Genomic DNA, 12,685 nt, shown 5'->3' with positions numbered 1-12,685 from the left:
CCCTCTCTCTCTCTCTTGCGCGCTCCGCGGAGCCGCGCCGTCCAACTTCTCCTCTTCGGTCCCCAACGGCTGCGCGGGTGCGGAGGGCGGCGCGCGGCCGGTCATGTGCGCGGCGGGTGGGGGGGGAGAAGAGAGAGAGGGAGAGAGAGAGATCCGTGACCCCCCCCCGGGCCGCCGCCCCCGCAGCGTCTGTGCCCCCACGTGCGAAGCTTAACACCTGGGAATCTTCGCTACAGAGCAAGTTTGCAAGCGGTGAATTAATTTTACTTCAAACGACCTAGAAATTTGCAGGGGTCTGGATTGTTGGGGGGGGGGTCTTTAAGAATGCCTTTGCGCTCTGTAGAAAGAAGTCCCGGAGACCCCTTGAGGAGGATAGTTACACCTGTGCCTCCTTTTTGTGTCATTACAATGACACTTAAGGTGACCATAATTCCAGTCTGATTGGTTTGTAAGAGAAAGAATGAACAAAACCCGCATTTCTTGACTTTCGTTGGCCTGAAATTACAGACTTGCCTATTCAGCTTTCTTTTCCGCACCCCTATTTTACGACCCACCAAACAGATCAACAGCAAACAAACAACTCCCTCCAGTGGAAAGAGAGGGAAAGAGACACTCGGCCAGGAGGCGGGGCTGAATTCAAAGGCTGGAAGGAACAGATTGGTTAGTGCTGGGTAGATTGACAGACACCCCCGTCTGGATAGGCCCCTCCCAGTCAAACAAACTACAAGCAGAATGCAAGGTTGGAAATAAATCTCCCAAGAGAAACAGGTGTGTGTTGTTTGGCTTTGGGAGAACTGATCTTTTTTTAAAATAAAGTTTTAAATCTGTTTTTTTTTAAAAATCCTCTTAATTAATTTTCAGATTTAAAAATCTGTCGTTGGCTATTTTAATTAGTAAACCAGATGGTATTAATTGATCGGTGGGTTGATTAACTAACAGCCGTTCCTGTCTTTCTTCAGAAGCAAAGTCAAGACCCGGCTATTCGGGCGAGCTTTCCCTCCTTCTGTATCCTAAAATTCACATTTTTACCATCTCGGGTTTATAGTGCATGCTTATGGGTTTAACTGTTTTTGAATTTGTGATGCCACCCCGGGGCAGACCTTTGGTCCAGATGGGCGGGGTAGAAATCCAATAAAATAAGTCGCTGATCGCACTTGACATTTGTAACGACGAATGGAATAACTCGCATTGCGCCTGCCAAAAACTGTTTTCTCTCTCTGTTCTAGCCAGGAAATACGGCTGCCAGGTTTGCCCTTTGGGTCTGTGGCCTCCCCAGTGGGTCATAAAGCAACAGGTTGTGTCTGTTTTGGTTGCATCCTCTCGGGCCCACCCGTGGCACAGTCTAAGTCGAGACCGCTCTCCTTCCCCGCTAAAAAGAGGAAATCCAGAGACTTGGGTCTCTCTTTCTCTGTGTGTGTTTTTACCACCTTTCTTAAAGAGGATTGAGCTGCTAAGCTGCTTTAAAAGAGATGCAGAGGCAGCCGTTTATGCAGAAGGCAGAGGCGGTCTTTTTTCCTGGGCCGGGCTCATGATCCTGGCCCCGGAAGGCCAGCTTGGGCGCTGGGGTCGGCACGGATCTGTTCGTCAAACCTTCAGCGGATGTCAGTGGAGGCGGAGGAGGTTGGGGGGGAGCGGTGAACCCGGGCCCATCCAGGAGGGGAAAGGATGATGGTCTTTGAAGGGGGACCTGGAGGCCATCAAGTTCAGCCCGCTGGCCCTTTCGCAACTTGGCCTATTTGGAAATGAGCATCTGCAGGAGTAAAACGGCCACCGGGCCGATCTCTTTGCAGGCCAGTCCTTCCCTCCCAACCAAACGGCAGCATTCAAGCCTTAGGGGAGGCAAAATTAAATTAGTCAGGATGATGCTTCTCCAGAGAGTCTCCGGCAAGCCACAGACGGCGGTGAGGGAGCTCCTCTGGGGCCGGGTTCGATTTTCTCTTCTCCCAGGGCCGTGGAGTCGGGCCAAGAAAGAGGCAGGACGGCGATGGAATTACACAAAGCAGAGCCCGGCTGTTTTCACTTGGGTTCAGGCGCACGGCCGTCCCTCTCCTTTGCCGGAATATAATATCATCCTCTTACCACCAGGGTCAAGTTGGACAGTGACTCCACTCCGTTCCCCCCCCCCCAAGGATTTGGATTCGACTTGCAAGTTGGAACCCACCCACCTCCTCCCTTTTTTCTGGGGGGGAAGCTTTTTAAAAAATAGGGACTAGAGATGGGCACGAACCGGTTCGTCAAGGCGGCAGCGCGGCTGCTGCTGCTCCCCTCCCTGCCTCCTTGATCCTGACCAAGATATTAGCAGGGGGTGGGGAGCAAGCAAGCTGGGCCTAGTGAGTGCCTGAGTGAGCCAGAGGAGGGGAGCAGCACCACCTCCCCATGCTGCCGCCTTGACGAACTGGGACGAACCGGTTCGTGCCCATCTCTAATAGGCACAGGCTCGGGACCTGGTACCAAACACTCAGAGTCGGACCTGGGGCCAAGATGCAAAGACCTGCCACCATCCCTGCTTACCCTACCATGTCAATTTTAATAACGGCAATTATTGGGGGGGGGGAAGAGTCCTTCTCTTGAGCATGAAGTGCCATCTAGTGGATCTACTGGGAAGTCCACTCTGATGAGCCCTTCCTAGACTTGGGGGAAAATATGGAACTACAGAACAAGTGTACAGAGATGGCCAACTCATAATTGGTCAATAGTAGACCATTATTTTTGTGGCACTCTGTTCTGGAAGATGGGGGTCCCATGGCCCCTCGAGTCTTGTCTCCCCCCCCCCCAGGCTGAACAAAACAGCCAGCCTCTCCTTGGTTTGTCAGACGGCTTCAGACCTTCCGATCTCCTCTGGACATGATCCACCCTCTGAGGGTCCTTCTTGAAGGACTGCGCCCAGAACAGGGCAAGGATCCGGAATACGCAAGAGGGACCAAGCCTTCGGAGTGGGACTTGGGTGTTGACTGAGGATGACTCGCTTCAGATGCCCACTCAAGGATAAGGATGATGGCTTGCCTTTCCACAAACTACCACCTCTCAGCCGAAGCACTGAGGGATGGGTGAAGAATCACAGAGTCGGAAGGGGTCCTCAAAGGCCATCCAGTCCAACCCTTTCTCTGCTCAAGGCAGGGGTCCCAATCCAAGCAGATCGGAATGAGGGTGGTCCAGTTTTCTCCAGGGTGGGAGCACAGACCACCTCCCGAGGCCAGGGGTTCCATCATCATACTGCTCGAACAGTGGAGAAGTTTTTCCTGATATTCAGCCTAACCCTGGCTTCCTGTCGCTTGAGCCCATTATGACGTGCCCCGCCCTCTGGGATGATGGAGGACAGATCCTGCCCCTTCCTCTGGAGGGCATCTTTTGAGGTCTTTGACAAGCGCTCTCCTCTCTTCCTTCATTTTCTCAAGGCCAAGCAGGCCCAGTTCTTTCCCTCTTCGAAGACAAATCCTGAGTTTTTCTGGAGAAAATAAAGTGTAGCCACAGGCGGATAAGCGACTCCCGGAGGGGGGGGGGGTCATTGAGCCTGTGCAGGAAAACCCACCGTCAGAACATGCCAGACCCAGGAGCCCCCCCCCCCATCTCCTCTCTCTCTCTCCGATGGGGCCGCCCTCTGCACGCGCCCAGAGGCCCCTTCGTCCTGTCCATGGGCAGGCGGGCAGGGCTGCGCTCCGGGGCCGGCGGCAGGAGGAGAAGGAGACCCGTCCCCCCCCAACTCCCCTCCTCCCAGTCCATGGGCTCCCCCGCCCCCCCCCCCCGCCCGCCCGCCCGCCTCTCTGCGCGCCCCCGCCCCTCGGCGCGCCCCCCGCCGGAGCGCTGCGTCTCCTCCTTCCGATGCAGCAGCCGGAGCCGGAGGCGCGCTCGGAGCCGCATCCGCGCGCCCCCCGCCGCCGCCGCCGCCGCCGCCGCCGCCCTCCCCAAAGCCGCCGCCGCGGATTCTGGGCCCTCCGGCCGCCCCCGCGCCCCCCTCCGTCTGGGGAGCCCCCCGACCCCGACCCCCGCCTCCTCGGGCTGGGGTCGGCGCGGGGATGCGGCGGCTGCGGCGGCTGGTCCTCTTCTGCCCGCTCTCCAAGGGCCTGCAGGTGAGGGAGGGGAGAGGCGGGAGGGGGGACACTAGGAGGATGCTGGCCAGGAGGCGGCCGGGGAGGGCCTCCCCCTCCCCGGAGAGCGGCTGGCACAGGCGTGTATTTGTGCGGGTGCGCGCGTGTGGAAGGGATGCTCGCGGGGCGGGGGCGAAGGGCCCGGGGCGCGGAGGGGGGGGGAGAGAAGACGGGCGGGCCTAGGCAGAGCCGCGGGGGTCGAGAGAACCCCCTCCCCTGCCCTCCCCTCCCGCGGGGGGGGGTGTCGCCGTCTGGCCACCTGGGCGTCGTCGGAAGGTCGCGGCTTGCGGTCCCGGGCGCGTCGGTCCGTGGGAATGCACCCGGGCACGGGAGGGTTGCAGCCCTCGGAGCGCAACTTCGTGCCCCTTTCCCCCCCCCGGGGGGGTTGGGCACTCCGGCTCCGGGCCAAGGCTGCCCCGGACTCCCGCGTGTTTGGCTGCTGCCTGGGGGTGGGCAGGATCCCCCCCCCAAGACCCTGCCGGGCGCTTCACCTGCATCGCGCCTGTCGGGTGGAGGGCGGGGGGGGGGGGGAGAGCCATCATTTTTGGCACAGGTCGGCACCAACATCTGTGGGACAAGCCAGTCCAGGTGGAGAGGGGCCAGGTCCCCCCTTGGCTTCAGTGGGTTGGGCCCAGCTGGAGGGGGTTAAGCGCCACCCAAGATCCATCCATCCATCCATCCATCGGCCTGCTTTGGGGCCCTCTCGCCACCAACCGAAGGATGATGAGAACCGAAGGATTTTGGTTCTGGGATGCCGGAGGTGAGGAGAACAGGGACGAATTTCAGGTGAGGGAGTCATCAGGAAACACCCCCCCCCAGCTATGCCTTACACAACCTTGACACCCCTCCCAGTGTAACACCCCTGGAGTGCAGAGTTAAGAGAATTAAAAAGCCAATTTCTCAGCTGGGACGAGCTCTTTTCTTGCTGGCCGCGTGGAAGACCTCATCTTTCTCCGAGGTGTTTGGGTGAAGGCCTCCCCCCCCCCAATGCTTCACCTCTGGCATCAGAGCTACCAGGGTGCGGATCTGTCTGTCCCCCCTCTCTCAGGGCCAGGCCATAGGTAACTCACTGATTGCATTCATATCATCATCATCAGCTGAGAGGTTGTGTGACCAGCCCAAGGTCAGCCAGGGAGCTGCATGAGCGGCTGAGGATTCGAAGCCAGGTCTCCTTAATTTTGGTCTAATCCCTTACCCAAATCATCATCATCATTGTTTTAGGACTGCGGATTTGGAAGGGATCTTCTAGATCATCAAGTCCAGCTCCTATCAAGAAGGCCCAACTTCTAGCTCTGCGGCTAGAGACCTAAACCATTGAGCTAACCAGTCATCTAAATTTCTGACCCTTCATTTGGGTATTTCACACTGTCATCATCATCATCCTCTTGGGACTGCAGAACTGGAAGGGGCCCCTCTAGAACGATCCCCGAGAACAACCCCTGGCAAGAAGGCCCAGGGGCGGAACCGAACTCCCAACCTCTGGCTCCATGCGTAAACCATGGCGCATCTTGCAGTTCATAGCTCACATTGGACTGGGTAGCAAGCAGGATCATCCTCTTAGAACGGCCAGACCTGGAAGGGACCCTGTGAGATCATCCAGTCCAGCCTCTCTCGAGGAGGCCTAGTGGGGAATCAAACTCCCAACCTCTGGCTCCATAGACAGAGAATCCAAGCCACTGAGGTCTCAGTGAAAGCTCACCCGCGGGTCCTGCTCCCCGAGGTTTGCTTGTCTCTGTTCTAATTCTCTTCTCTGCTTTGTGTCTCTCTCTCTCCTTCCGCCCCCCACCCCGTTTTCCCCCTCCCTCCCAGAGTCGCCTTCCTGGCATCAAAGTGAAATACCTCTTCTTCGCCTGGCTGGGCATTTTCGTGGCCAGCTGGATGGTCTACATCCACTACTCCTCCTACTCAGAGCTCTGCCGGGGCCACGCCTGCCAGCTGATCATTGTGAGTCTTCCGGGAAGGGAACGGGGGGGGGGGGGGGGCGGCAGAGTCTTTACAGGAAGGTGTGCCTGTAAGCACACGGAGGGCAGAGGGTGCCGACAGGGAGGGCTGCCCTCTGCTCCCCACGCCCCATGTGCCTGCCCCCCCAAAGGGTCTGCCTTGGTCTCAGGCCTTCCTTTCCTGGGCGGGTCAGGGAATGACCAACCACCCTCTGATCCAAGCTCCCGTTCTGCTCTCATCAGCTTCCGGGGGGGGGGGGATATACTGGAGAAGACCGCTTTGGTTCCTCCATCCTCCTGTGAGTATTACACGAGACCAAGCGTTGTTCTACCCACTTTCCGCCCTCCCCCAACCCTTGCTGGCCTGCTTGGATGGCCCTTGAGGGGAGAACTAGGAGGAGAGTCCGACAGCTACCCCCGCTTAGAAGGCCCCCATTGGTGAAGACGGCATCAAGAGGGATGTAGATCTCGTTGATTCCTTGCGTCTGGTTGTTTGGGAGTGTCGTGATGGGCTGTCAAGTCAACTGGACTTGTAGTGACCCTAAGAGAGTTTCCCTCTAAGAAAGCACAAATATAACAGTTTGTGTCTTTTGTGTATTCATTTTTGTAGATGCAGTTGTGCTCCTTGTTCTTTGGCAAGGATGGGTCCATCGCCCTGGGCTCCCCAGGGAATTTTGCTAATTTAGGATCTCTCTCTCTCTCTCTCCCTCCCTCCCAGTGCGATCAGTATACTAAAGGAATCATTTCTGGGTCAACGTGCAAGGACCTCTGCGAGGACCACACCTTGGTGTTCCAGCAATGCTTGACATCTTCCCCCACCCAACAGGTAAAAGGTGACCAGGGGGCTCAGGTGTGCGATGCCACCAGCCACTTTGGGCTCCCACCCCAGATTCCTCTGGCAGAGCAGGGACCTTGCGGGGGGGGGGGGTTGAACAGCCGAGGGACTTTAAAAAAGACCCAAGTGAAATGAGCAACCATTGTGTGGCCAGGCGGAGACCCCGGGGGGTGGGGTCAACACCAGGCCCCACTGTGCAATTCCAGCTAACCAGCCAAATCTTGTCCAGCTCCTTAATAGTCACTGGTTGCTTGCTTCCCCCCCCCCTTGCAGGTCTACAGCGGACTCTGGAAGGAGAAGGAGGTAATCATCAAATGTGGCATCGAAGAAGCCTTGAAGGCGGACGGCAGCCCAGAGACAGCCCCCAGGAGAGACGTGGTTCTCTTCAACAAGCCGACCCGGGGGACCTCCATGGATGAATTCAGAGAGATGCTCCTGGACTTTTTAAAAGTCAGTGTACAGTGGGACCCACGGTATAAGCATGGAGGCTGAAAAAGGCGGATGATAGCAAATGCTCTAAGAACAGTGAATTCTATACATAGTGTGGTCTCTGGCTCTCTCTAGTGGCCAGCTGTGATTACTATGTCATTAGAAATCTATGTTTCTGAGAAAACCTTTTTTCCAAACAGTGGATAAGTGAATCAGTGGATACTGATCGCACGGATATGGGGGGTCCTACTGTTGGGCACCTCACCATGGGAATGAATTAACCAATCCAGGCGGCTATCAGAGAAGCCCCCAGCGGGTTCACACAGGCGTTTGCAGGAGATAAGACTCGCTCATATTTGGTTTTCTTTGTTTCCGCAGTCAACTCTCGGCGACCAGGCCTCCCTCGCTAACCTGGTGAACAAAATCATAGCGATGGCAGATGTCAGTCGAGACGGGAAGCTCTCTCTGGCGGAAGCGAAATCCATTTGGGCCCTTCTTCAGCTGAACGACTTTCTGCTGACCCTCTCCCTGCACGAGAAAGAGCACACCCCGAGGCTGCTGGGACACTGCGGGGATCTCTACGTCACGGAGAAGGTCCGCCACACCTCCCTCTACACGGTGGACATCCCACAGCTTCTGCAGCCGCTGTTGCCTTCCGCCGTCCACCGCATGGTCCACCAGTGGTTTTCCCCAGCCTGGCCCCGGCGGGCCAAAATCGCCATCGGCCTCTTGGAATTTGTGGAGGAGATATTCCACGGGACGTACGGCAGCTTCTACATCTGCGAGACGGGCTTCAAGAACGTCGGCTACAACGAGAAGTACGACTTCAAGATGGTCGACCTCCGGAAGGTGGCCACGGAGATGGCCATCCGGGGGTTCCTCAAGGGACGCCACTGCGAGCAGAACGCGGACTGCACGTACGGGACGGACTGCGTGGCCCCCTGCGACAAGCTCATGAAGCAGTGCAAGAGCGACGTGGTCCAGCCCAACCTGGCCAAGGTGTGCGGCCTCCTGCAGGAGTACCTGCTTCACGGGGCCCCGAGGGACTTGAAAGAGGAGCTGCAGAAGCAGCTGAAAACCTGCATGACCCTGAGCGGCCTGGCCAGCCAAATGGAGGTGCACCATTCCCTGGTGCTGAACAGCCTCAAGACTCTGCTGTGGAAGGAAATTTCAAACACCAAATATTCATAGAGGTAACAGCAGGGGGGCTGGGGGGTGGTTTGGGAAACAAGGGTCCCTCAGAGGAAGTCAAGAGCGACAGATCCTTTCGTTTAGCTCCCCTCGCTTGGCTGCCCCCCCAACCCCCCCCCAGGACTGCACCTTAGACCCATCTGAGGATCACAGAATAGAAACCACAGAAAGCGCCCCCAAAGGTTTGCAAACGAGGTGGCCTCCTCTGTCGCTGACGAGATAAAACAGCAGAGTACCTTGGAGAAAGACTTTCCGATGTCAATAAACCACGTTTCTCTCCTTGTTCTATTTAAGTTAGTTCCTTGCTTGCAAAATGTTTGGCTGATCCTAGAGCAAAACCACCGGCAGTTTCCGATCTCCTGCTTTTCTCAGAGGGACCCTTTCGGTCCGTTTCGTCTCCTGCCTCCCTGTGGACTTAAGGTGGAAGGAGAGAGACCTTCCTTCGTCTCCGCCTGTGGGCTTCTTTGCTGGTTTCTGACCCATCTCTTGGGAACCACCGGCCAGGTCCAGCGCTGAAAAGTGGGCAGGGTCAAAGGTGAAGCAGGGAGAGCTCCCCACCCTCTTGCCTCTCTCTCTATGCCAGCATTATCATCTCACTGCTCAGGCGCTGCGTTTGTTTTTCCAATTTCAACAGCCAGCCTTCGTTCACTAAATGCCAGAACCCTAACTTAGATTGTGCGTTCCACGCACAATGTAAGGAACCTTACGAGGGGATCAGGCACCATTTGCAGCCTGTTCTTATGGAGACTCCCAACCTTCTCTTGGGACACGCCCCCCCCCCCCCCACGGACTGGGCTTTTCAACTCCTGCATGGCTATGAATCCCTCGGCCCTCCCTGACACAGCTGCTGCTGCCCCATGTCAGAAACCCCAACCCTGTGGCCAAGTAAATACAAATACACAGAGAGAGTGGCAGTGGCTTTATCTCACAATTCTGTGAGCAGACGTGGAGGTGGTTGGTGCATTCCAAAGTCCCAAGGGAAATCCTTCGTAAGGCAGAAAATTGACACAACATGGGGGCACATTTCATTTTTATTTAGGCAAATTAAATGGAAGTCAAAAGAAAGCTGCATAAACACAGAGAGGCTGCGACTTCCTAGAAACTGGTGTAGGCAGAATACTTGAATCCATAGTATTCCATTTCTCAACAGATTTGGTGTGGCAGGGGGAAAAACATGAATATGAGTTTGTTCCTTTGTCCAGCTGCCGTCATCATCTTTCACCCCTTCTTTAAGGGTTAAGATGTTTAGGCAGCCGTCGTTTCCTCTCTGCCTCCTTCTGGCATAAAAACGACACTGCAGTCGTAGTTACGTCTCAACGGGGCAGCCCACCCAAAAGCCCTCATGCAGGAAGACCAGGGTGTCGGGGGGGGTGTCAGTTCCAAGCCCCACCCGCCGCAGATGGCCCAAAATATAGAATTGGAGATGTACCTTTCATAGATTCCCCTTAGCAGCTAGCCTTGTAAATACTGTGAAAATATGTATAAATACGCCTTTCTGTTCTGGCAATTTAATATTTTCAGGCAGGAGAAAAGTGAATCCGTGGCTGCTGATCCAGTGGATGGTGTGCGTGTCCTACTGTATTTCCACCTAGCAGAGACCAACGACACCCAAAACACTCTTTACGATCTGCCCTCCCCCCGCTCTTTCCTTCTCTTCAAAATTAATGTGCTGCATATATTCTATATGCAGCCAACTGTATTTCTCAGGACTAGTAATACAATTCATACATTGTCTGAAAGTTTAAGCATCACAGCAAAAAACCCACCCAAATACTTTTTTGCCTAATCTGCTCAGTGGACACTTCAATTTTTTTTAAATGTTGACATGCCACATCAAGCTGCTCCAGGCTTGAACGGAAGATCAAAGATCAAAAGCTTTAGGGCAGACCTACAATCAAAGAGATAACATGTGCCCACTGAGAGGAATTGTGTGAATGAAAAACCAAGAGCTGATTGGTAAAGGGAGGGGGGGGAGCGCTCATGTTTTCAGTTCTTAGCACCTGGAATGAAAAAGAAACTGAACGGGACATTTACATGGCAAACATTTGTCCTTTTATTCCACGAGGGCAAACTTTGTGACACTCTCCAATTTAAATGTGTAGCAACTCACACTTGTAAATTGTTCTCAGATACGACCGGACCTTGTTTTGGCTTGCAACAGCACACAGCGTGGGCCTGTAAATAATAATTTAAAAAATTGTCATTAATAACCCGAACAGATAAATGGCTTTAACTACCACTCAGATCTTTCAGAGTTCCACAGTGCAGCATGAAAATCATCTTGCATTAATCACAAATAGGGTAGGACCCTCTGTATGCACAGCAGATGGTTCCAAGCCCCCCTCTGTGGATACTGGAAAATGTGCACATAAACAGCATCTCTGGCTCCCCCAGTTCTGGTCATTTCCTCTTTCTAAATATATATTTTTCTTTCCCTATTTTGAGACTGAAGGTAAATGAATCAGCGGATCCCGCCCCCGCGGGCAAGGGGATCCTACCTTGGTTTGCACAGACTGCCCCAGTCGTTTTAGTCTTTAGCCGAGGGTGGGGGTGGGGGAAAGGATGAGTGTGTGGCTTTGTCAGGCTAGAAATCATTCAAAGTGCCCACGGGGTGGCTGTCAGGGCACTGAGCGTAGACGTAGCCTGTTCCTCTTTGCCACCTAATGACGCAAACCCAGCACAGCAGCCGGTGCTTGCAACGCCTCTAGGGGCAATGGGGGGGTCTCCGCTGTTGCAGGAAGGGGCCTTTCCTTGCCCTCCACCCGCCCCCTGCACCCAAGCGGGAAGACCCACTGCTATGGCTGCCTTTCTCTTGCAAAAGAGCACTTCAGATGTCCTGGTCAACGAGGTTACCCGAACTGGCCACTAGAGGGAGCCGGAGAAAATGCTATAGGGAGCGTTCAATATCATCCACGGTTTTCAGCACCCGCGGGTGGGCTTGGAAGAGGCCCCCAGAGAATAGGACGGTGGTGGTTTTCTGATGCATTGCAATCATATATCGCCGATCCTCTCTCTATCCCCAGAAACTAACTGGGCCAAAAAGCCACGCAGGTGGAAACCGTCCTCTTCCCCCCCCCCCCCAAGCAAGGCAAGGGATCAAGTAGCTCGTGTTGGTTTCTTATAAGCCTTTCCCCGTTCCTTCCTTCTTCAACAGCATGCAGACAACTCCCATCATCCTCCAGTCTGCCATCACATCTGGGGCCATGGGCTCTGCGGTCTTGCCTCCCACACGTGGCAGAAAACAACTCCCATCATCCCCCAGCCTGTCGTGCCATCCGGGACGATGGGATCTGCAGGCTTCCCTGACCCGGCGCCCTCCGACAGACGACAACAGCCATCATCCTCGCAAACAGCCAGCAACAGGAAAAGCAACACACCCACCTTGCTCTCCACGCGCAAAATGGCCGACGCACTCCGCGTCCCAGGCTTATATAGGCCGGCGTGGAGCAAGAGAACGCATGCGCACCGACGGGAAGGCCCGAGGGACGAAAAGGGTGGAAGGTTTAAAAAAAGCAAACACCAAGAAACCATAGAGCGTAGGAAAAAAGGAAAGAGAAGCATCTCCTTTTTGTAGCGGGCGAACTTCCGGGTTCAGCGATGAGTGGGGGGTCCGTTTTAAAACCGCGGTTTTTAACCGGAAACGGAAGTGAGGAGAAAGGCCGGGGAAGTGACGGAGGGAGCCACGATTTAAAGTGATACGCGCCTTTATTTACTTCCCTGGGAGAAATTGATGCAGGGCAGAAGCCCTGGGAATAAGTCAGGAGAGGAAAAGAAAAGAAAGGATCTTGCCCAACCCTGGTGGGAACAGGGTCAAAGATCTTCTCAGGGAGCAAATTAAAAATAACAAGCCTCCCCCCCCCAAACTGACCCCCCTCCCACCCCAAATCCAGACCTTGGTAACAAGGAAGGTGTCAGGATACCTGCTGCTCACGAGGTCTGCAAACATCCTGGGTTTGTTTATCCCTTGCCCTTCTCTAACATACCTTTCCTCCCCGTCTGCTCAAAGCAGCACACCGGGCTCTCCTCCTCTTCTCCCCCCTCCCTCCGCCCTTACAGTCACAACAACCCTGCAGGGTAGGACAGCCTGCGACAAAAAACGAGGGAAACCTCGACCGTCGGTGCCTCTGGGAGTCTAGAGTAGTTCTCGAGTTAGGAAACAGGCCTTGAGGATAACTAAGTCATTCTGGGAAAGTTTATTTGAAAGG

The 12,685-nt window shown here is 55.0% G+C and overlaps 1 protein-coding gene, 1 long non-coding RNA gene and 2 other non-coding genes across 6 annotated transcripts; 1 reads left to right on the top strand and 3 right to left on the bottom strand.

Annotated features, from left to right (window-relative positions):
• Positions 1-3,873: 3,873 nt before the first annotated feature.
• DIPK1B (divergent protein kinase domain 1B) lies at positions 3,874-8,766 on the top strand. 3 transcript variants are annotated; one of them, XM_072985092.2, is made up of 5 exons: positions 3,874-4,067; positions 5,895-6,029; positions 6,744-6,851; positions 7,134-7,310; positions 7,668-8,766. In XM_072985092.2, exons 1-5 carry the CDS (start codon positions 4,014-4,016, stop codon positions 8,478-8,480), a joined length of 1,287 nt encoding a protein of 428 aa, XP_072841193.2. In that variant the 5' UTR covers positions 3,874-4,013; the 3' UTR covers positions 8,481-8,766. The 3 variants fall into 3 exon arrangements, with proteins under 3 accessions (XP_072841193.2, XP_020650590.3, XP_078238835.1); XM_020794931.3 differs by lacking the exon at positions 3,874-4,067 and adding an exon at positions 4,768-4,845; XM_078382709.1 differs by lacking the exon at positions 3,874-4,067 and adding an exon at positions 4,769-4,871.
• A 907-nt stretch (positions 8,767-9,673) lies between these two features.
• Positions 9,674-9,806, bottom strand: LOC140703004 (small nucleolar RNA SNORA17). Its single transcript, XR_012082287.2, has one exon. It is a non-coding gene; the product is annotated as a small nucleolar RNA SNORA17 (small nucleolar RNA).
• Positions 9,807-10,509: 703 nt separating this feature from the next.
• Positions 10,510-11,986, bottom strand: LOC110079676 (uncharacterized). Its single transcript, XR_002300660.3, has 2 exons — positions 11,862-11,986; positions 10,510-10,655 (listed from the first exon to the last, which is right to left on the bottom strand). It is a non-coding gene; the product is annotated as an uncharacterized LOC110079676 (long non-coding RNA).
• Positions 11,056-11,195, bottom strand: LOC140703003 (small nucleolar RNA SNORA17). The gene has a single exon (XR_012082286.2). It is a non-coding gene; the product is annotated as a small nucleolar RNA SNORA17 (small nucleolar RNA).
• Positions 11,987-12,685: the final 699 nt, after the last annotated feature.

Source organism: Pogona vitticeps, chromosome ZW-PAR (genome assembly GCF_051106095.1).
Source record: "Pogona vitticeps strain Pit_001003342236 chromosome ZW-PAR, PviZW2.1, whole genome shotgun sequence".
In the NCBI taxonomy this organism is placed as follows: Eukaryota; Metazoa; Chordata; class Lepidosauria; order Squamata; family Agamidae; genus Pogona; species Pogona vitticeps.
The sequence above is the reverse complement of the archived record's forward strand: the minus strand, read 5'-3'. Positions and strand labels throughout refer to the sequence as shown.

Bases quoted from the DNA above. Each gene is read 5' to 3' on its own strand.
- DIPK1B (XM_078382709.1), top strand. From the start codon at position 4,806: ATGATGAGAACCGAAGGATTTTGGTTCTGGGATGCCGGAGGTGAGGAG. The intron at 6,030-6,743 runs GTGAGTCTTCCG...CCTCCCTCCCAG, and splicing joins ACGCCTGCCAGCTGATCATT to TGCGATCAGTATACTAAAGG. The intron at 7,311-7,667 runs GTCAGTGTACAG...TTGTTTCCGCAG, and splicing joins TGCTCCTGGACTTTTTAAAA to TCAACTCTCGGCGACCAGGC.